Raw genomic sequence first — 22,734 nt, 5'->3', positions numbered from 1 at the left:
ACGAAATTCCAATAAAGTCATTGTTGAATTATCATAAGGGGCAAGATGGTCAAAGTGGTTAGAGCGCGACTTCACTGACAGGAAGGTCCGTGGTTCGAACCCGACCTCAGCCTCTCGACTTTCCGTGTCTAGGCTTGAGCAACCTGGCAGTATCCCAGCCCTCGTGCAACCTTCGGGTGGCATGGCAGTTATCCACTGAAAGGGTGCTACAGCTGGACGCTAATAAAAATTACCATAAATTTCCGTGTCTCAGCTCTCCGTGTATTTACTTCACAATTGGAATGAGGTTAGCCAAGCTAACACAGTGAATGACAGTCTATTCCTCTGTTGATACTCATCCGAGTAGTGGTGCTCGTCAGATGAAAGTAGAGTGATAAGTCTGTCAGTGAACCGAAGGGTTAGCCGCTGCCAACTTTTAGATGACGTACCTACAGAGATGTGATTCTGACCAAATTAGGAATGGGTGAGGAACGACCGAGGATTGTTTCATAAAATTCCTTACCAAATCCTTTAAATGATACCTTAATATGTTTGATATAGTATATTGTTCAATGTCAATTTCAAAATGGAATCCATGAGGTGAGGAAAAAATACCTGACGCTCTGTCGACCAAGCTATTCTTAACGCACATATCAGAGGGTAAAGTCATAGGTAAGTTAGTTCCTACTCGATTAGTCCTGGTTAGCGTACTGTAGTTGACTGTTTGCGGCCGACAAGTTTCCCAACCTACTCAGCTCGTTCCCCTACGTTTAACCCCCTCCACAGAAACGCTGCAAGAGCCCTTGAATTGGCTGGTTCAAGAAGCTGAGGATGTAAAGGTGAGCTAAAATGCGTCAAAAACTTTGGGTCAAAGCAGTGTATACAAAACTGTTCTCTTAACAGTTTACTGTCCGCTTCATGAAAGATGTTGGTAGTTTTTTGCTGAGCTGGGCAGTAGGGGTGAAAACATTTCATCATCGATCGACGTGACATCATGAGTCTGTGTAGCTATTCGTCGGTTAGTGTGCGCTGAGTGGTGATGGCGGTTTGCTAGAGGGAAGTTACCTTGAGCGTGATTGGCTACCTGTTTAGTTCCGCGTTCTGATTTGTCAATGTCCGCATGACGTTTGATCTCCAGTTCTTTGATTGGTGCTCCTACCAGCCCTGACTTCTCTGGGGTCCGCGCTGTAAACAGTATGGCCAATGTGTCCTTGTAGGGTTTATTTTCTTCTGATCTGTTGATCCAATGATCGGTTTCACTTAAGTATTCCGACTGAGTCACCACTCTTGCACAAACTGGTGCTGGTTGACCGAGCCCGTTCTAAACATCCAGGTCACAGACGGACGTCTCTTTCGTATTGTCCCCAAGAAGCCACGTTTTCCAAGTATTTTAAAGTAGTCTTCATGTATGGGGATATCTTCTGATGTTGTGGTTAGGCTTTTTTTCATTTAGGCCCACCCAAAATTAAGCTTGTTGCGCTTGTAGCAATTGATCCGATCTACCACACTGTTCCCTTCTGTTTTATCAAAGCTGTTTATCTGTTTTGAGGTCCTTTTTAAAACAGTAGCGCTCACTTTGTAGGCGCTTGGATTTCGCATACGTTTTCAGCTTAGATAGACCTATCTGTTCAGTTGCTCTTCCAAGTAGTTGCTGCTCTGTCAGTGAGGTATCTTCTTGAAACTTTCGATCAGCCATCTTGCAACTCTTAATCAGTCCGCAGTGATAAGTTGCTTCATTTTTCTCTCAGTTGTGTGGTGCTACGATGTATCTCGGTCCTCTCAAGTACAGTTTCGATGTACTTCACTGGATGGTTGGTGCTGTAATACAATATTTGATACTATGCTCTCTCTCCTCGTACACACAGGTTCAGAGTGTTCCATTCACTAAAAGGCCAAAAATTCGGTGATCGATTGTTCCTTTAGAGTTCGATTGTCAATACGATAACTCCGAATATAACAGTAATTAATTATTGCCCATTTTGCGCTGGACTTTACTTCACGATGATCAAACTTTCGCCTACGTGGCGGGTCCCCTTTCTACACATTGCAATACATGTACGTTACTGATCAGCGCGCAACGACCGACACACCGCCACACGGCAGCACATTGATGATACTGCCTATAGTGATGGTAAAACGTTCGTGACCAAGCCGTCTAACTCAGTGAAAAAATACACTTGCTGGGTATTGAACGGATGCCTAAAAATGGAAATTCATCGATTTGAAGATAACGAGGAGCAAAGTCGTATTTTCTTAGTCCTCTGATAACTGTTTACTGTTAATACTAACACCAAAGTCTTGGCGAGATGAGCATCGTTATCCTGTGTGCAGTGTGGTCACGTGTGACATTAGTACGTGCACCGCGTTTCTGTGTGTGTGGACTTTCGTAAGAACCGCACATTGCATAGTTCCTGTGTGGAGAAATTTTCTACGAATTAGCTTCTCAAAAGCGTAAGCACAGATGGGCATGTGGAGACTGTTCGATCCCACTTTTGTCAGGAATTGATTAGCGCCTGTCATCAGAGGTAGGCATCACGTGATATGAAAGGCGGTAGGAAAATCTACAATTCTTGAGTGGTATTACACGGTTTTTTGCATGCGCTACTGTGAATAAGGTTTTTGCCATGCGTTCAACGTCCACAGCGTGCACAGCGAAAGTAAGGGGTTCCGTGAGTGACTAACGAAACAAATATCTGTGATCTGGGTCGCCCTCGACTTCGATTACTGTCTGATGACTGTGGAGAGCGAACACGTGTCACTACAGACGGTATAGCAGATATCCATGACAGATAATCTGTGCGTACAAAGCAGAGAATGAGCAGGAAACTGAACAAAATTCCGCAGTCGTCCGGATGCGTTTTTGATTCGAGCAGATTCTGAAGAAATTAGCTCGTTTATAAATCTAAATACCGCGTTATGATTTGTAAAACACCTAAACAAAGGTTACGGACGTCAGCCAAAAACTCGAAATTATAGCCAACGTGAGGTTCTTCTGCTCCTTCTGGGCTTTCAAAGTGTCAGTTTGAAATGTTAAACAGCAAATCTGTTAAAAACATCTTTCGATCTCCAACATCCTGTAAATAAGATTAGAACTTCTAGGTTGGAAATTTCGTTGCTCAGTGGATCACGTTCTATTGTTCTACCGTGTGTCTTGTTCGTTTGGGTTCACACCGTATGTATGGGTGGCTCGGCACACCGCCTTTGTCACTTTCAATCGATCGGGGTGGTTTATTCACACAGTTCGCGGTGACAAACGAATCAGGGACTTCGAAGAGTTTCAGCAACCTTATGAGTAGTGTGTTACGTCTCTACATATACTGCGATATCTCGAATAGCGTACCAACTGAAGTACGAGGCGGTCTGGTGAAGCTAAAAACACCATACACAAGAGATTCAGCTAGGTTTAAGGTGAGTCTCCCGTCAAAACAGTATTGGTATGCAAACGAGTGTAGTTCGCTCTATGTTTTCGCGTCCCACTTCATTTGATCCGTAAAAGTCTGGCGATTCAAACGCCGCCGCTCTTTGTGAGCGAATCATTTGGGTCCGAGTTTTTCAAAGACTTGGCAAGCTCGTCTAAGATGAACTGTTGGAGTACTCGCGCGTTGGAAGTTATTCGTCAGTGATAAGCACCGGAACGGGTTTCTTGATAGACCATACAAAGTCTTTGACTGATATTTTATGACTGAAACAGGGTGTTTCTAAATTATTTTCACCCAATAGGAGCTGTGGCAAATCACCCCGACAAACAATCCGGACCAGAGGGCATTTGCTTCTTTGTACGAAAGACTGATCACAGATTCCATTGAATCTACCTTGTCAGGTCAGGTAAGTCTTTGTCAGAAATCGAATTATTAATAAATCGCAGCGTTCACGTGATTTAGATGTTGAATAGTCCCCATATTGACAGGTAACCATAAATATGTGCCGGCTCGATAAATTCAAGGACATCGACTGCTACCTGCAGCGGCAAACTACTCCACGTGTTTGCCTACGTTGCTCAAAGTGAATAAGACCCTGAACAGGATACGTTGTGCGGATAGAATGTTCGTCTCAGTCGCTCCCTTATTCTGTTCATTCACATTGCACTTTGTGTTCCTTACGAACTTCTGACAGCTCAGGACCTGGACTGACGAATCCGCCAGGCCTATGTTCTGATATGCATCATCAGCCTTACTGCCCCACTGAGTAGATCTCGTTCTGCAGTTTGTTGTTCGATGAATCAGCCATCGGTGTTGTTGGTTCTTCTGTTATGTAGGTTGAATAACATTCACGACACTCCCGGACGTCCTTGCATGTCGTACTCCCTGTTGAACACTTGCTTGTTGTGACATTGTAAAGGTAATTAAAGCCTGTTGTTTTTTATTGTCGTTTGAGAACTCATCCTGTTGAAATGCTGCAGAATTTGGGATCAACATTGTCGTGAATCGACACGAGCCAGAACTGTCCTCATGGCTGCGTACCGGCTGCGTTCCAACAGCTGCATCTACAATCAGCTGACGACGATCGATTGATTATGCAGTAGATGACATAAGTAAATTCAAAAGTTGAACACGACTGTGGATCAAAACAGAGGAGGCATAATCTCAGAAGTTTCATGGCCCACAATCCATTCTTCAGTGTGTCGCAATCGTAGTCTGTAGGTTCACTTTCACAGCTCTGATTACCTCACCAGGTGACAATTTCACTCCGATCACGGACCGAGATCTACGCAGGTTTCCCAAAGTAGGTGAGGTGTAGCAAGCGTATACCCTACTTTAGGTTGCTATCCATCTTGCTTGCGCACACACACTTTCTACTCTGCATACGACGTATTACTCGACGTTTTGTGCATTGTGAAAGTCTCCATTTACCTTATGCAAGCAGGCAACGAAACACAAAGACTCACGGAAACTGCGTATGCATTCTCTCGTTGTGGAGTTGGTCCACTGGCAATCGGATGAACGAAAGCTGCGTTATCTTCTGCTCTTCTCCGATATTCTGGTCTGCGCCAAGATTACAAAGGATAAAAGGTAACGTGTCTTGTGTGTTGACCAATCATCAAATGAGACCAGAGAAACTTGAGTTTCATTGTTATCCCGGAGTGTCCAACTGAACTAGGCAGGATGAATTAGGTTTAGACTTCGTCAAAACAAAAGCATGATCGACTCTTGCAATTTTTGTTATTTGTATTTAACGAACTACCAGTTACCTTGATATTTCATTTAAACACATCTCATCAGTACCCTTGCCCTTGTTTGACACTTTTGAGGATGCCTGAACTGGTAATGACTCCAGACTCATCCATTAAGCATTCAAGGGTGCTTACTCTAAGAACATCTGAATATGGTAATCTGTCGATGCATCTTTTCTGTCTACTTCCCAGGAGCACGCGTCACAAAAATCAATCAGAACCTACTTCTTTTGTAGGTTCACTCTCTTGTGGGACACAAGTTTTTAATATAAAGCTCCACAAGGCACCTGTAATTCATATGAGTAGAGTCTATTGATGAACACAATTTTGGTTGGTCATCTGAAAGAACAGTAGAGTGGAAGGTTGACTCGAAACTAGGTTTAGAACTTGATTTGACTACGCTGTCAAACTATTTGGGTGAATACTACTTAGCTACCGTTGAGTTGCCAAAATAGACCATCTCAGAATACATGGAATTTACCGAAAAATGATTAAACGGGATGTTAAAGACCCCCATGAGAATTCAAGGGGCCGACCCACATTTCTTGTTGCCTAGTAGCTATCTCTATATAAAGTGTAAAATCCAAGAGGCTTACCTAACCTTTGGGTATCGGTATGTATGGCTTAATCCCAAAACGGTATCCCTAATAAGCAGGCCAACATCCATTGGTGTATGGGAGAGATTCTAAGATTCCCATTGGGGATCTCATCCTGCAAGCCACATTGATTTGTGCTGAAAAGCCGATTAGTACTGCAGCTGCTTCATTCTTGGCCGCGAGGGAATCAGCGCTGAACACTTCAGGGAAATTTGAACCTGCACACTTTGGGTCGGCAGACGAAACCGAGTGATTTCTTCTTGGACTACGGTAGTCACCCACTTCCTCGAAATGCAGTTGCCTTTGAGATCTGGCGGTGTTACTGACTGTATTGAACCATGTGTGATACGCAGTACGCTGGGTGGTTAGAGTTTGCTGGTCACGACTTCTGGTCGGATTGTTTGCGGTATATGCGCATTGAACGGGTTATTGTTGACCCCTTGGCCCACAGCAGTTTGCTTGAGAAAATCACCCGATTAGGACTGAATAGCACTCAATGTAGAAAATTTCATAACTTTAAATCATGTTTATTGATCAAAATGACGTTTGAATGGCTGCTGAGTAAAGCTTTATGAAAAAGAGGTGTCCAAATTGATTATGTATGACTTCCAAATGGGTCCTCCAAAATTGCCGTTGGCGTTTTGGAAATTGTGGGGGGTGGGGTGGGCTGCTGAACCAGCAAAGACAGAGTTTACTCGAAANGCTGAACCAGCGAAGACAGAATTTACTCGAAATTTAACCATGAAGTTGTTTCTTGCTCGTAGCGAACTACCGACAGTATGGTTCTCATAAATCGATTCGAGAATACTCTGAACCTGGGGAGATTACGGCACTACTCATCTTTTCATTATGCTGTTCACATTAAGGGATATAATGTTGGTTGGTTGATCCAACGATGAAGTCTAATATGACTTGTTAGAGGTTTTCCTTTCTGAGTAGATTGGTGTATTCCGAGATCGCTCAGTGGTTAGAGCGCAAATTTACTGACCGGCAGGTCCGTGGTGTGAACTCGACCTCTGCCTCTCGACTTCCCCTGTCTATACTTGGGCAACCTTTCAGTATCCGAGCCCTCATGTTTCCTTCGGGTAGATATGACAGTTACGCATCGACAGGGTGCTAGAGTTGAACGATTTTTTGGAATTTCGAAAGTATCCGGAGAATCATGTTCTCGAGTCTGGATCTTCCTCTCTGTGCTGAAGAGTACACAGATCTCCCCGTGAGAATTGATTGTTCGAACAACCAACCAACGTCAGGCTAGCTAATCTGAACCGCGCGGTTGAACAGAGTGTCAGACCATGCACTACCCAAGTTCAGGCGAGTTGCACCACTGTCCAAACATCCACAGCTTACTGGATAGAGGTTCAAACGTATAGTCATATTGTTTTGGATCTGAATATATTTCAGAGAGTCGTGATGTTTTCCAACATAAGTAAAGTCACCGCAAAACATTTCTTGGCCTCTTCAAGTAACTTAACTTCACGCACAAAGGTAATTCCATTTCTCAGGTGCTTGTTACTGGGAGGTTATTGGGAGACTATGTCAATCAGTTTGTGTCTTGTACAGGTTTCTGACTACCGATCCTCGACGAACCAACTTAGATATTTTTGCCAACTTCACTCCAATTGAGAACATTCGATAAACGGCTGCCAAACTATCAGCAACGCTTACTATCAGGAGGCGGAACGGAGAAGCATTTATCGGCTGTTTAGCAAACAAAAAAACACGGACCTGACAGTTCGGACAGTGAACCAGCGAGTAGAACCAGTCAGTCTTTTGGGTCAGTCTCTGGCCACACCCGTCTTCAAACGCGATATGAGCAGAAGCAACAGATGAACACAAACAGAAATAACTTAGAACGGTAACTCACCAGACATCTGTGCACCAGTGAGGGAGATTTCTAGATTGCTTGAGTTTCTTTCACTAGAATTAATCGATTAGTGAAGAGAACAGAGTTTATTCAATCATCCCGACAACATTTGAACTGATTCGTCATCAACCGCAAGATATTTCTCATCCTCGCCAAGCCGTTGTATCATCTTCCTATTTGTCCATTTTGCTAATGTCAGTTCGAAGCACAAAACAGGCCTGACTGACATGTTTCGAGGAATGCGTGCCTCAGAACGCAACCGTCATTTTCGCTCCAACACGATTGTCCGACCACTACCCACGGGTAGAAATGTTTGGAATATGGACGAGCCAAATGCCCGTCTGGAGACCAAATGGATGATACCTTTGGATCAGCTGAAGCTTTCGCATAATACACGTGTTGTCAGTGGTGAGTATTTGATCCAAGATTTCCGCTTACCTCCTTCTCGTTAGTTTTCTTTCTGTGGAAACGTGTGGAGTTACTTAACACGAAACAAAAGTCACTGGGATTGTCGGTCGCCTAGAAGTTTCATGGTCACTTTCAACCTTGGCAGGACGAAAAAATGAACTGAATATAGTCAGAAATTTTGTCCAAATCCAAAATAATCTTACTACTGACCAGTAATTAGTAGTTGTGTTCTGTATGTCACAAAGTCCACAGTGTACTACTGTCTAGATGAAAACGACTGAGTTACACAGCACATTGAGGGGTCGTAGTATCACCAAAGTGATGCGCGATACATTGAACCAAGTCCGGCAATGAAACTACAAAATTGATCGTTTTCTCGGAATTTTTTCGATCTTGAAGAGCACCAGAAAATATCATTTTAGACTTACATGAATATAAGAATTTTCACCGATTAGAACCACTGAAGGAACACTGTTATTTAGGCTGCTGTTGGACGAGAACTGAAGTCCCATCGAAATTTTCATGGCTCCCATTCGTGTGTTAAATGTCTTTGGATGCTCTGGGTAACTTAGATCCTGCAAATGACTGGTAACTTGCTGAAGGAGAGGAACGGAACGGGGCTTTTTCCTCTGACATGTCTTCTGGCTGACGAGACTGCTGTTATGCCAAAATAGAAGCCGTCTCTCAGAAGGACATAAGCCCACCAACTCCTCCCCACTCAGGTCCAATTACTGTAACCGCGCCATCGACTTGCATGTGGTGGACGTCATACCCATCGGTCTCGCAGATTCCTCTTCATCAGACCCTGGTGAACAGCCTGAACGCCCTACTTCCTGTCGACGAGAGATGGTTTTAATCCCCTTTTTGAAATTGTCTAGACGGCTGCAGCTGGATGGTACTTTTGGCATCAAATCAGTAATGCAATGATCGCACCGAGAAGTGATCACTGGTTTACATGAAACGTAAAAAGGATATCGAAAAATGTAATACACTATTCAAGAAGTTGCTGAGAATTCTTCAACAGTCCACGACCAGTTTTGCTCTTCTCGCTGCTCACCAAGTAGGCCCAGTCCCCGTCAACCTTGAAAACATCATAAAAGAGGGATTCGGCTGGGTTTTAGGTGATTTTTTTGTTGGAACCAAATTGGTATGCAGATAAGTGTATCGAAAGATGCTTCCTTTTCTTGGTGCTCTAACGTCGAAATCAAACCAAGTCTCTTTGGCCCACAAGCGGAGTGATCCGCTAAGTGAGACAATGCAGACGCTAACCGACGGTGGCCTCATGTGTTCGGATTATATATTAAATAGCCTCACCTCTGAAAATTCTGTGAAATCTCTTCATCTTCCACAGTAGGCCGAGTATTCTAGAGAATTAAGCAGGGCCGCGGACTAGCAACTTCGCTAAACTGCCGTTTAAACGCCTCGTTGCTGAGTGTTTTTCTTTCCTACAGAATCAAATGAACTTGATTTCTTCCTTGTCGATACAAATAGATTATCGATTTTGAAAGACAAGTTTGAACCTTGGAAAAAATTCTGAGAAAAAAATGTTATTTATGAAACTGGGTCCCAAACTAAACAACCTTTTGTTGAAAAGTTGAAAAAAGTCAATCTTGTGATCTACCACGATCGTCGCTCCACAACTTTGTACGACAGATCCCCAGTTCAAACGCAGTAACTGATGACGAATAAATTGCAAGATTCTCCTACCCTCTTCATAACGCACTTGTTCTTGAATATTCTTTTTTTACAGACCCGAACAAAATCGCGATTCACGAACGAGCTATCGAAAATCTCAAGTCGAACATTTCCAAAATGCGGAATAGTATGAAGCGTCTGGACGAGGTATCTACCGGATTTCACCCTCCGTGTTTTTCTCTTCAGACATGGTTCATGTGGCTTGTAGTGCTTAGCTCGTTTAAAACACCATGGTGTCTTCGAGTTTGGTCACCGTAGGTGTAAATGTGGCATTCGTTTGTCCTGACTGGGTGCAGCGTCCATGAGACACTGCCGCCATCCTCGCAGAGGACCACGTTCCCATAATGGCTGCTCGCTCATTAAAGAGGCGACTAGTGTGAACTGCATATATAAGTGCCAAATGTGTAGCTGCGTTTACCTGACAAATCCCGTGGGTGGAAGATGGGACGTTTGTTTTGCCTGAAGTGGACGGTTCACAAATTTGAGAACTCCGGGGGTTAGCATAAAACAGTGAACCGCCGTCAGCCTAGTCTTTACATACTACTGATTTATATACTACTTAAAATAATGAGCAGGATAATTCACTGTGGATATGTGTTTTATGACAGGGTAACTATTGGATAACAGATGAGAGTTGGGTTATCGTGCGTTAATTTAGGTTACATTATAGTTCGATTAAGGAAGAGCCAATCAAAATGCCATTCAGCCGCTCGGAACCGAACGCTTACTATTCAACCACTGGCCAGAAGGTCGCAAATTAGGTGTTCAGGTAGGCTATGCACTGCTGATGATTCCCAATAAGGACACCCAGTTCTTTTCGGCTTTTCAGCACGGATGGACTTCAGTGACAGCCCGAAATCGCAATTGATCAACTTTTTTCTGAATAGTAGGTATGGCTTGCTTTAAGGAATGAGCAATCCTTAGGCAAGTCAACTTAGTTCCAATGTAGTAAAATAGCCGTGTCGATAAAACCTTTCAACTTATAGTCAAGCCTAGGTTATTACTCTGTTACTTCCAACCATAAACTAAACCAGCAATCGGGCAAAAGAGAGACTTGATTCTTGGGTTTTCGGTTTCTTAGACAGAGGTTGTGACAAAAGCTTCTTGGTTGCTTCAAAATTTCTTCAATTTTTAACCCTTTTACGAGCGCTTGTCAGACAAAAGCTATTCTTGTTGGTTGAAACTTTACGTCAGAATAAAATAGTAGAAAAAGGTGGTACACTTAACTTTTCTAACCAGTAGGGAAGAACCAACGCAAGCTGTCAAGCTGTTCAATGAAACAATCCGGTGAACAACAATACCGCTTGAATTCCAGTCACATGAAAATGAATTAAATCAAACACTACTCATAAGGTTGCTGAAAAATCGTCGACAGCCCACGACCGGTTTCGCCCTTCTTGGGGCTCATCAAGTAGGCGCAGCCTCCGAGTTTGCGTCAACCTTACGTTCTGCTTGAAACCAAATTGCACGAAATTAGCGAATATACACTCATTTGCAAACTAATTTGGTTTTTCCAGAGACTCACCTGGAACCCAGCTCAATCTCTCGTTTGTGATGTTTCCAGGCTAAATCCTATTTCATACAACCTTATGAGTAGTGCATTACAAATATACATGTGTCGCGATATCTCAAATATCGCAGCGATTGAAACATGAGGTGGCCTGGTGCAGCACATTCAGTTGCCTGAGAACATCATAAACGAGAGATTCAGCTGGGTTCCAGGTGAGTTTTTCGGAGAGCCAAATTATTTTACAAATGATTGTATAAATCAAGCATTAATATGGTGCCACTGTCTGCAGAAAATCCTCTTAAGACTGTCTGAAGACGATTTACAATGTTTCCTCCCCTGAAACTTATCTGTTTTTTTCTTTTCTTTAGAGCAAGAAGCGGGATCAACACAAGCTCGTTCGATCGTTGAGGCAGACAGTGAGTATTTTGTACTTTCGGTTGCGTGTTGAAGAGCTTTCCAAACCACTCGGAGACGTGATGATATTTCATAGACAACGCATTTGTACGGGCGCAATTAGTACCCTTCTGGACTTCAATGAATGAAAAAGTTCAGACAGTTGTTGATGAACGTGGTCTGGACGTTAGAATCGATAAAGCGAATCCTTACGAGGCTCTTCTCTGAAAGCATCGCAGTTGATTCTTGAGTTGGCTGTGCCTAATTACTGGGAACCCGGTTGGGTTGATTGACCGTTACTCAGGCGGCAGCTGACCTGTTCACCACCCAGCTGACCTTTTGTCACCATGCAAGGAGATGTTGTCAGGGCTTGGTTACAGTTCTCTGTGCGGTCTGAGCAGTGACAGTGTTTCTTCGCATACTGACCAAACGTTTGCAAGCCGGTTGTTAGGATCGGAGAACAGATCAGCTTCCACCTGATCAACATCCGTTTAACCTATCCCAGCTACCAGTGAAAGGAAGAACACCTTCGCTGCGGTGTTATTTATTAGGAACTGCCAACTGACCGGTTACAGGGAAGCAAAACTCTAATTTACACCTTGATCACAAAAACTGGACACCTATCTTCTCCTAAACGCGTCTTCTTGAACTGTTCTGGAGAGTAGTTGACTCCACTCATTCGTCGGTCAAATTCAAGCAAATGTTACAAAGTGACTCCGCGAATTCCGCAACAGATCTCCCCTTTTCAGAAGACGCAAAGCGAAATTAACACATACTCTCCCCATCAGTAGTATCACCGTTACACCGGTATTTAGACACATTGCTAAAGGTGGGGGTTGGCACCACGCAGTATATGAAAGGCAGACCTATCACGCATCAAGATTTAGTCGCTTCTGAGTGACTGATTTAAATGCTGTCTATTCACATCGCGAAAGTTACGAACATCACAGTAGGCCTGAGCACTACTCATTCGGTTACATCCGCTAACTGAGAACAGTGTTCTCTTCCACAGATTTCTAGGTTGTCCATAACATCACTCCCATAGTATAGTGTAGTATAAAGTATATAGTACAGTATAGTATAGTGTATCCACAGGGCCGTTGAAACCATGCCCTCAAATCCAACAGGTTTTCTTCTCCGGTTATAGAAAACAGCGATCGAGAGTTGGTAACGCCGAGAAGTTAAGTAGTTCACGCATCGAATAAAATCGGCAATCCGTCTGCTTAACAGTATTTATGTCAACAGACCAACTAAGCATTCACCTACCTGACAAATTTTCTAACCTGATCAATCTAAACAGATGTTCTATAAGGGGCTATTCCACTCATACTTTTCTGCTCATTGTGTCCACAACTGACATGCATCTGCGTTTTTCAACCTATGCGAGCATACTTTTTTATTGGTTTTCCATATCGAAAGCTGCCATGGAATTACAAAATGAGTTAAAAGAAAATAACGGGTGATTCCGAGAATGCTTCCTTGAGTTCTGAAACATATTGCCTTCTCGCTCATTCCATGTAAGCCTAATCAAGAGTTTGTTAGTGGCCGGCCATCGCTGTCGGCTGAAACCGTGTGTCCCCCAGCACTATTACCTCAGATGGTTGCCAGCGTTCTTTCTTGTTGTCAGACTTAGGGTGTTACCTGTGAAAAGAGGAACGCCTTTCGTTACGAACTAAGCGGTTACAAGCCACTAGACACGAAAGTGAACATTTCATGTGCTCCGAGTTTTTGAAAAGTGAACATTATCAATCGTCCTCTTGAACTTTCTAAGACGTTCATTAAATAGTGAACGGTAATGAACGAGCACTTCAAAGCGGCTCTCTAATTTTCTTAGAAACCCTCACCTTCCACCAAAAGCGGGGGGGGGGGCAGAGCTCGGATGCTAGACACCGTAGACTACTCGCATGCTTCACCAGTAGTATACTCCTTTAAACCTGTATCTTAAGATGCACATGTTCACCCTTGTTGGATTGCTTGTTTCTGTCTAACCTATCCTGGTATTTTTAGGAATAACTGCTGCTTAGCATTCAGATCGTCGGAGCGTCCTTTTAAGTGTAGGGGGATTTGGATGTGAGCATTAGTTTCGTATTCTGGAAGCGCTCTGAGGATTGTCGAGTCCTTACCTGACACTCCTGATCAGGGGACCAATTTTCTTGTCAGCTCGGGATATAGTCACTTCCTGGAAACGGTATTACCATATCATTTTAAAATCTTTGTGCAGCTGTTAGGTATTCTCCTGCATCTGCGATGAGTTTGTGGTTTTGTGTTCTGAAAAGTAACCTTTTGTGGTAACTTATAATAATCTGAACTCGAAACACAAATTTCCCGCTTCGAACTTGATGACGACTCGGAAGAATGAACCCGGCTTTGTTTGCTATCACTCGTCACGAGTGAACTACAGAAAAATACCACATAAATGGAGCAGAGTAAGAAGTTTATTCAGTCAGGTGTTTAAAACAGGCCAGTCCCAATAGGCAGTCTCAACGGTTGGCCGATCTCCTCTGTTTGCACAGTTCTGGTTGTCATCTTCAAAGAAACTCAGCACTTCACTTTTCATTGTGGATCTCACACCTACGTGAGCTACGGTCTTTGCGCTGCAAGCTTGAAGAGAGCACGCGGAAATGAACTGTTGCACCGTACATCTGTTGTATGTCGGTCCGTCTCTTCAGGTATATACTACTATCAACTAGGCAAAAAGAACAGGGGCTTCGAGAAATACACTCATTTGCAAATCAATTTGGTTTTCACGAGAGACTCAACTGAATCTCTCGTTTATGATATTCTACAACCGAATGTGCTGCACACAGGCCGCCTCATGAGATTCAGTTGACACGATATTCGAGATATCGCAGTATATTTTTGGATAAAGGGATAAAGAGTTGTTGTCGAAGAGTAGTCAAAGAGTTTTCAGCAACCTCGTGAGTAGTTTCCTTTATGATAGAGTAGGAACAAGTTTCTAGTGATTCTCATTCCCTGGTAACATAAATAGACTTGCTTACTAATCGATTTCATTCAGGAAGGAGAACTGGTTCTTCAGTCACCCCAGCTGGTACTGCCGTTGGTGGATAGCAACGGTCAGACCCACTACATCCTTCTCATGACCGAGCGTGAGAGAAATCATTGGCGTATGGCTTTGCAGCAAGAAGTCAATCAAGTGAAAAGCCGCGAAGAGTGTATCAAGAGTCTGACACTAGCTACAGACGGATGGAATAAGAGGGGTCAACTTCGGTCCTCTCCGCAACCGGGCGTATCAACAGCAACAACAACTCAGGTGCCTGTGAATGAACCCAACAGCAGTCTTCGAACGACTGCAGCGGAAATGAATGAGGTCTTGAAAAAATATCACTATGTAAGTTCGTAATCCAAATGTATATAGTTCTTGAGATGCACATATGTGTTTTGTCCAAACGGAGTTTTTAGGTTAAAACCTAAACACCGAGAGCCTAACTCCCAAAAAATTGCATGGAAGACAAAATCTCTCACCTGGATTACACATTAGCTATTCCCTTCCACTGAACTGTGAGACAACCAAGCTAATTCGATCATGCTGAAGTTTTGCTCAATACAGACGAGTAGAGAGAGATTGAAAGCGGTCTAGCACTGGTGGATGTCAACCAAACCGAGAAATCCTAGTATCAGAAAAGTTTGTCAAACAATCCGCGTTCCGATTTCGAGGCAGAAGCTCCATCAGCCCAATCAGCTTCACCGATTTTTAGGGCAGACAGATAACCAGACCCCAAGATTCCTTCCAACTAACATCCAGACAATGTTGCCTCATCACTTGCTTACCTACACAGACCAACAACAGGAACCATGAAGGCCACTCAGAGAGAACCATCAAATGAAGTGCACTAAACAGGCATTTCAAGAACCCAAATCCGACCGACCCGTTGGGTGGATTAGGAGCTAAGCAACAATATCCATGCAATTACACTCACTTGCAAATCAATAGGGTTTTGACTCGAAAATTACCTGGAACCCTGCCGAATCTCTCTTCAATGATGTTTCAAGGCAAATGAATGTGTTGCATCAGGCCACCTCATACTTCAGCTGGCACGATTTTTGAGATGTCGCGATACATGTACAGAGGTAATACTCACAAGGTTGCTGAAGACTCTTCAAGAGCCCACGACCGGTTTGACTCTTCTTGGGACTCATCAAGTAGGCACAGGCCTTGAATTTCCGTCGAACTGCTGAGCCCCAAGAAGGTGGAAACCGGTCACAGGCTCTCGAAGGGTTTTCAGCAACCTTTGAGCAGTCTATACAACAATAATTTAGTTTATTATTCAGATGCGACCTTGTGGAGCGGCTCAGTCAACCAAGTAAACAATGCCTTTGTGTCAAAAACAAAAAATTACTTACGACCAAATGCATCGACAAAAATTTTCTGAAATGAAGCATCCAGTTTACTTCAAGTCTACCCAAGGATCTCTCCGTTCTTACGTGTTGAATTAATCGAGATTCTACCAATGACAAGTATTTTGCAACTGTCAGCCCATCTCAGAGCTTTCGGATTGGCTAGCATTCTGACCAATCAGCGTACGTCTTCGTAAGGCACGTGTCCTGCACGTGACCATCCGTCCAACTGGTGTGGTGTTCGGTTATTAGGGTCGGCTGGCTTCCGTACACTATCTAAATAAATGCAGAAATTAACTTTGAGTTAAAATCCTTTAAAAAGAGATGTCATCAGCTCAATAGGTCCAAAAGTCTGTTTGAAATACCAGAGGCGATTAGAAAATTGTCCAATAAAATGTTGTTTTACCTGTTGATACAAGTTGTGTGGCTATGATGAACTTCCTCGTTCGTGCGAAAGAGCCGTGTGTGCCGCAGCAAAGAACAACAGCGAACTAGCTACAACTGAAATGATACATAAACCTCGTTGAAATCAGAATTTTCATGGTCTTTAAAGTGAGTAGGCAGAGTTGGTTCATTATACTTCATCCTTTTCCGTGTAAAATGTTAACATCTCTCAGTTCATCGTTTGCTGCCAGGTTGATAAAAGTTGTTCTCGTTGTTGCCAAAGGTTAGCTGCCCAACTAAGAGGAATGAGTGCGAAAAAACTCGAACTGATGAAAACCGCGACTTGTGCTAGTATTTCAAGCAGGTAGTTCCTTTTTATAAGTAATCGGGAAAAAAAATTCTGTCTCGAGCAAACGTTTTGTCCTAGATGTGACCTCTCAACTCATGCAGTAGGTGATAATTTTGTTTCGATCTAACAAAACTACTTGTATCCGAGATGTTTGCAGAACTAGAATCATTCTTTGATTTACCCAAGGCTGTACACATCCTATTTTTGCATAATTGTACTTGCCATCAACAGGAGAAGCTTAGTTTTGAGCAAACATTCGTCAAAGTCAGAGTAGACAATCGATATCTAGCTGAGAAAGTTACTGAATTATCATTAGGTGAACCCTACTGTGCGACAACCTGCGTTGTTAATCGTAACTCCGACTTGTCCATCACTTTAGTAGAACATTACTTTGTTTAAATCATGCTGAAACATTACAGAACAACTCCATGGCGCGGCTAACTGCCGACATGACGGAACTGGTAGGTACGTGGAAAAAATCAGCTGATTCCCACACACCTGTAAATGGGCTGTGTTAGTATGCTTCATGGGATCTTGGTTAGCTAGCCTCACAAGACAAAACGTGAAGTAGAAACCACTGCGTTGTCTTGTACACTTACTGTGTGCCTTACTTCCAACAACGTCAATTTGCTGATCTCGCAAGCTGAGAGCACTTCTAGCCCAAATGGGATGAAAAAATTCAAAGGAACACAATGTATTGCCGGAGAAGCCTGCGAACTAAGCGACGTCTCTGACATACATGAAAAAAGAGGTGAGTGGACAAGTGTTGACTTACATTCAAAGTCTCGAAGTGAACCGCGTGAAACCTGGATTCAGCGACGAAACGTTACCATCGAAACAACTTCCATTTCCATGAACCAGACATGAAAGTACCAGTGGTATGATGCCTACAAGGAAAAAAACCTGTTTTATTGGTATTGCGAGGATGTTTTGGTTTTTGTGAGGAGATTTCGTTCCATAAGTGAAGCCACTCTATGCTGTACAGCTGTTTCATCCCTATTGAGAATCACCAGCAGTGCGCATCTCACGAAACTCCGGAGAGTCTGGAACCCGCGAGTTCCCGGGTAGTAGTTTGAACACTTGACCGTTCGGCCACGAGCGACTGACCAGGCAGCGTGAGAGCTTGCACTTAGACAGGATATAGCGCTACTCATCCCTCAGTCACGGGATCCAAATCACGTGCTGTCTGGCTCCTCGAGCAACGACTTCTCAGATGGAAGTTTCACTCATCGGGTGAAGTTTATTCTCCCACTGAGCTACTTACAGATTGCTGGTAGTGTGAGGAGAGAAAGAATAAACGGCGCTATATCCTGTCTAAGTGCGAGTTAATCACATTACTAATCAGCTACTCATGGCCGAACGGTTAAGTGTTCGAATTACTAACCAGGAAGTCATGGGTTCGGGACCCTTCGGAGTTTCATGAGATGCGCACTGCTGGTGATTCCCAATAAGGATGAAACAGCTTTACAGTGCTTCCTGGCTTTTCAGCATAGAGTGGCTTCACTTACAGGACGAATCCTCCTCAAAAAATCAGTTAAAGACTGGCTTTCTGCACCTCCCCAGCTCACTAAGACTAATTTCTAGATACAGACGCTAGATGTGGATAGAGGTAGGCGGGAATCCGAGGTTGTTGTGCTTTCCGTCTTCCACTAGCTTTTATATTGTCTCAAGAAGCTTCTGGGACTGTCAATTTGTTATCCCACTCTCCATCCGGTGGGGAGCCAAAACCGTCTACAGGTTGCCCTGAATTAGGAACCTAAGCCACTTTAAAAAAAGGGTGGTAATGAGTCCTACCCACATTCTCATCAGCAGTTTGGTAGCATGTTTTGATGCGAGATGGACGGAAATACCCAACAAAATCTCCCTCACCGGGAAACCACCGTTGTGCATTTCTATTCTCTCAACTAAGACCTAAGACGGTCTTTGTACAACACATTCAGTTGAATAAGGAGAGAGATTCAGGTGGATCTCCCGTTAAGAGTAGTGTTTGTAGACGGGTGAATGAATCTTCTACGAAAAGGAAAGCTTTGAATTCACTCTGCTTCAGAGTGACAAAAGCAAGACTAAGTAACCCCTTAGCCCTTTGCTGAAAACCAATGGCGCGTGGCGAGATGACTGCCAGGGTGGGGAGGCTCAGGGAGACTCTTGGAAAGGCAGCGCTATCGTGGTAAGGCTCCGGCCAGGCACCACAACATCATCAAGGACTCCCTTTTAAGCTGACGGCAGTGTTTCATTTTCGTCAATCGGACTGAAATTTGGCGAAGTCATCAACATTCCCAGTGCAAATAGCTTTTTTACGATTGCGGTAGTATACACGAAGAATGCTGTAGTCTAATGACTGCTTACTGTTTCATAAAACAACCAGTCATATCTTGTAGAACTTTAAAGTAACGGCTGAATGGTCAGGAAGTTTGAAACAGTCCTACTGAAGTACATTTCATTGTCGTGTATGACAAGAACTCTTCAAATTAGTTATTGAATGTTTTCTTTTGTTCTTCATTAAACCACATCCCTTTCATCTACGATAAAAATAACCTACTGGAACGATCCATCCAGATAGTCAGACTGAACAAAACCGGAATGGCGCTGTTGGAAGGTAAGTTCTATTGATGCGACATCATGTCATATGTGCTTATACTCGTCAGTGCACCTCGCCAGAGCTGATCAAGACTAGCTACCAGTGTGGTTATCAGCAACTGGCTGAAAGCAACAAGGACCTAATCACATAAGAAGCTAAATCCTAACAAAATACACTCATTTGAAAACAAATTTAGTTTTGCGAGAGACTCACCTGGAACACAGCCAAATCTCTCGTTTGTGATGTTTCCGGGCAACTGAATGTGCTGCACCAGGCCACCTCATGTTTCAGTTGCTGCGATATTCGAGATATCGTGGTACATGTATATTCGTAATGCACTACTCATAGGATTGCTGAAAATTCGTCGACAGCCCACGACCGGTTTCGCTCTTCCATTTCGGGCTCATCAGTTAGGCGCAGTCCCCGAATTTCCGTCAGCCTTATGTTCTACTTGAGACAAAATTGCACGAAATTAGCGAAAATACTCTCATTTGCAAACAAATTTGATTTTGCGAGAGACTCACCTGGAACCCAGCTGAATCCCTCATTTGTGATGTTTCCAGACTAAATCCTATTGCACGCCTCATTGTCATATTCGTGTTTTCCAGAAGCCCCTGGGAGAACAGGAATACTACGAACCACGGTACATGGTATCAAGGGCTTGGACGAGTTAGACAGTAAGTTTCATGAGTCACTTTCATGTGCCACGAATACGCAATGTGCCACAAAAACGGCTGAAGTTCGAAGTGCACTACAAACTGCCTACTCACCCCAAATTTGAGTAACCACAGTTAGTCGGTAAATTTACCCAAAGGCACTTACGAACTGCATTGGTAACAAAATGCGGCGCTGTCCTCTGAAGCAATTTGCCGGGATGTTCAGCTTCTACCATTCACAACAAAGTCACACTTTTCACGTTGCGATTCTGTCGTATTTTCACTCAGAAACGCATACAAATCTTAGCAGTGTGAAGAGATTTTGGAACCGTCAGTTGAGATCTTGTCCTGTAAGTGAGCCCAGTCTCTGCTGAAAAGTCAAAGAGCACTGCAGTTTCATCCTTATAGAGATTATCATCAGTGCGCCCCACAAGAAAATGTAGGTAACCTTCATTCTGCGACCCCCTGCCAGTAGTTTAAACAGTACGGCCACGAACGGCTGGTTAGCTCACACTTAGGCGGGACATAAAGTGGCTTGGAAACTTCCTACGCAGTGCTAACGATGGTTTCAAATAAATCCGAAACAGCTGTATAGTGCTTGGCAAATTTTCAGAATACAGGAAGAGATCTTGTTTGTCAATATGGTCACGCATCTTTCAAAGTGTTGGTTGTACGTGTCCCCTAATCCTAACTATATCTTACTTGCTTCGAAAGGTTATCACGTCTGTATTGAAGTCGATTCATTCGCACAATTCGAAGAGGTTGCTCGCACTCACGTGGTTGCGCATCAGTCCAATCCGCAATGGAATGAGGTGAGCTTTTTTCAAAACTTCTTCGATATTGCTCCCGGCACAGCCCTTGGCAGATAATTCAGGCTTACTTTGAGCTTCCTTGAATGTGAATAGTTATTCAACATAACTGATTGAGATACAATAAACCAAAATCGTTTCTGACCTCGCTGTGGTAGACGTGCCCAGATTCCAAAGCTTCAGTTGTTAGTGTGACCATTATCATGGTGGACAGAACGACGTCGCACGTTTTTGGCCACAGTTTTCCTGGTTTGTTGCTGCTGGAAGCGGCGAAAACTCAATGAATTGACGACAAACCATTCTATTCATTTATCCAAAGGAACAGATGCTCTGTCAAATGACCTCAGAAGGTCAACTCATTGTCACATCTTGGGGCTCTTCAAGTCGATCTGCTCCTGGAATTTCCATTGGGCTTGTCATGTGATTGAACGCCAGCCTATGTGGTGATATGCACTCAGTTCTAAATCGACCTTATATTGACTGGAGACTCATCTGAATTGCAACTGAATCTCACATCTATACGAGTGTTACATTAGTCGTTTTTTGACGATCGACGAAGTGGAACGGCCACTCAACTGCTCTACTACCTAGTTTGTTTATCAATTTGAAAATTGGGATGGAATTTAGTCGAATGTGTTACCTGTTAAGATGCACTTCCTACATTACTTTCAACCGTTCGCAGGAAAATCTCTAGCACTGGTGACTTCCTCCATCACTTTATCATCATCTCACGTGATTCCTGTATAGGAACCACAGGACTGGTAACGCGAATCCATCCTAGAAACTGGATAAAGTGGGTCATTTGTTGTCCGACGCTGATTGCGCGATGGATCTTATTCGCTTTACGTTATACTTGACACATCAAACATAGTACACTTTGTCGGACTGAAGATTTGTGAACGGTTGTGAGTGAAAAGAGGGATTACTAGAACCTTTCAAATGGATATTAAAAATTACGGAGTCAAGCAATCTTTTGAGAATCTGAATTTCTAGCTCCTTGAGGTGTCTTCACTCCTTTTGGAGTTTGGTAACCCGCTTCTTAGAAATTCAAACTCCAATACCACGTCAAAGTTTGTTATCTTGGCCAGAAAACACGATCCAATAAAAGCTGACGTTTGACATTTAGTTAGAGGCTGATAGTTCCCGACCATTGTTCCTATAGGACAGATATGGATAGTATCGACATTTCACTGAAACGTTCAAGAAAAACATCACAACACGAAAATGTGCGTTGTAGTCGTATACGAGAGGTTGACTGTATGTTTATGCCCAGGAGACCTGAGGTGTAGAGGTACAATAACGATATCTGAATGTTGAAAGTTTTGTTCCTCTTGAAATCTCATTTATCTGCACCACAGAGTTGAAGTATGTAAGCACCATTACCCGAGGTCATTAGATCATCTCTGAGATGTTTCACAAACCCTTCTCAGCAGTGCTGCGCCTCAGTGGTTCGCTCAACTGTCCGCAAAACACTAATCGCTTGATTGGTATTCCACCCGAAGACGGCTGGTATACTGCCAGGTTGCCCAAGTTTAGATAGGGGAAATCGAGAGACAGAAGTCGGGTTCGAACTATGGACCTACCGGTCAGTACATTCGAGCTGTAACCACTGAGCCATCTCGTCCCCCCTATACTCAAAACCAAAGTGCACACATGTGGACCTGGAACCGTATAATACTGTTCGTAAAAACCAGATGGAACTGTACCTCAGAGAAGAAAATACTACAATACTACACAGGTTCTGGTTGTCTTTTTAGATACGTTTCTTCTTAGTTCGACGCCAGCTACTGCGTTGCGCCACCTAGGATAATCTTTCGCTCCATTTTTCCGTTGCAGACATTTGATTTACAAATTGATAATGCCCACCGCCTTTGTTTCACAATCTACCGGCACGCTGATGTTTTCTCCGAGGCAGAGGTCAAGGTAAGAATTCTAGTTTAGGCCTGGCTCCTTGTCCTCTTCTCCTCTCATTGTAAAGAACTGC

General features: G+C 43.4%; 1 protein-coding gene across 1 annotated transcript in view; it reads left to right on the top strand.

The window, feature by feature from the left end:
- Positions 1 to 22,734, top strand: part of T265_03503 (hypothetical protein) — a gene marked incomplete at both ends in the record, with an annotated part of 91,637 nt that overhangs the window by 42,259 nt on the left and 26,644 nt on the right. The window contains 11 exons of the mRNA XM_009168003.1: positions 766 to 818; positions 3,700 to 3,804; positions 4,843 to 4,988; positions 7,812 to 8,020; positions 9,771 to 9,862; positions 11,594 to 11,641; positions 14,635 to 14,967; positions 19,264 to 19,303; positions 19,894 to 19,962; positions 20,656 to 20,753; positions 22,587 to 22,673. Coding sequence (XP_009166267.1) covers positions 766 to 818; positions 3,700 to 3,804; positions 4,843 to 4,988; positions 7,812 to 8,020; positions 9,771 to 9,862; positions 11,594 to 11,641; positions 14,635 to 14,967; positions 19,264 to 19,303; positions 19,894 to 19,962; positions 20,656 to 20,753; positions 22,587 to 22,673 — 1,280 coding nt within the window. The remainder of the gene's footprint in view (positions 1 to 765; positions 819 to 3,699; positions 3,805 to 4,842; positions 4,989 to 7,811; positions 8,021 to 9,770; positions 9,863 to 11,593; positions 11,642 to 14,634; positions 14,968 to 19,263; positions 19,304 to 19,893; positions 19,963 to 20,655; positions 20,754 to 22,586; positions 22,674 to 22,734) is intronic.

The sequence above is a fragment of the Opisthorchis viverrini genome (assembly GCF_000715545.1).
Source record: "Opisthorchis viverrini unplaced genomic scaffold opera_v5_50, whole genome shotgun sequence".
Taxonomy (NCBI): domain Eukaryota; kingdom Metazoa; phylum Platyhelminthes; class Trematoda; order Opisthorchiida; family Opisthorchiidae; genus Opisthorchis; species Opisthorchis viverrini.
This window is presented reverse-complemented; position numbering and strand designations above follow the sequence as displayed.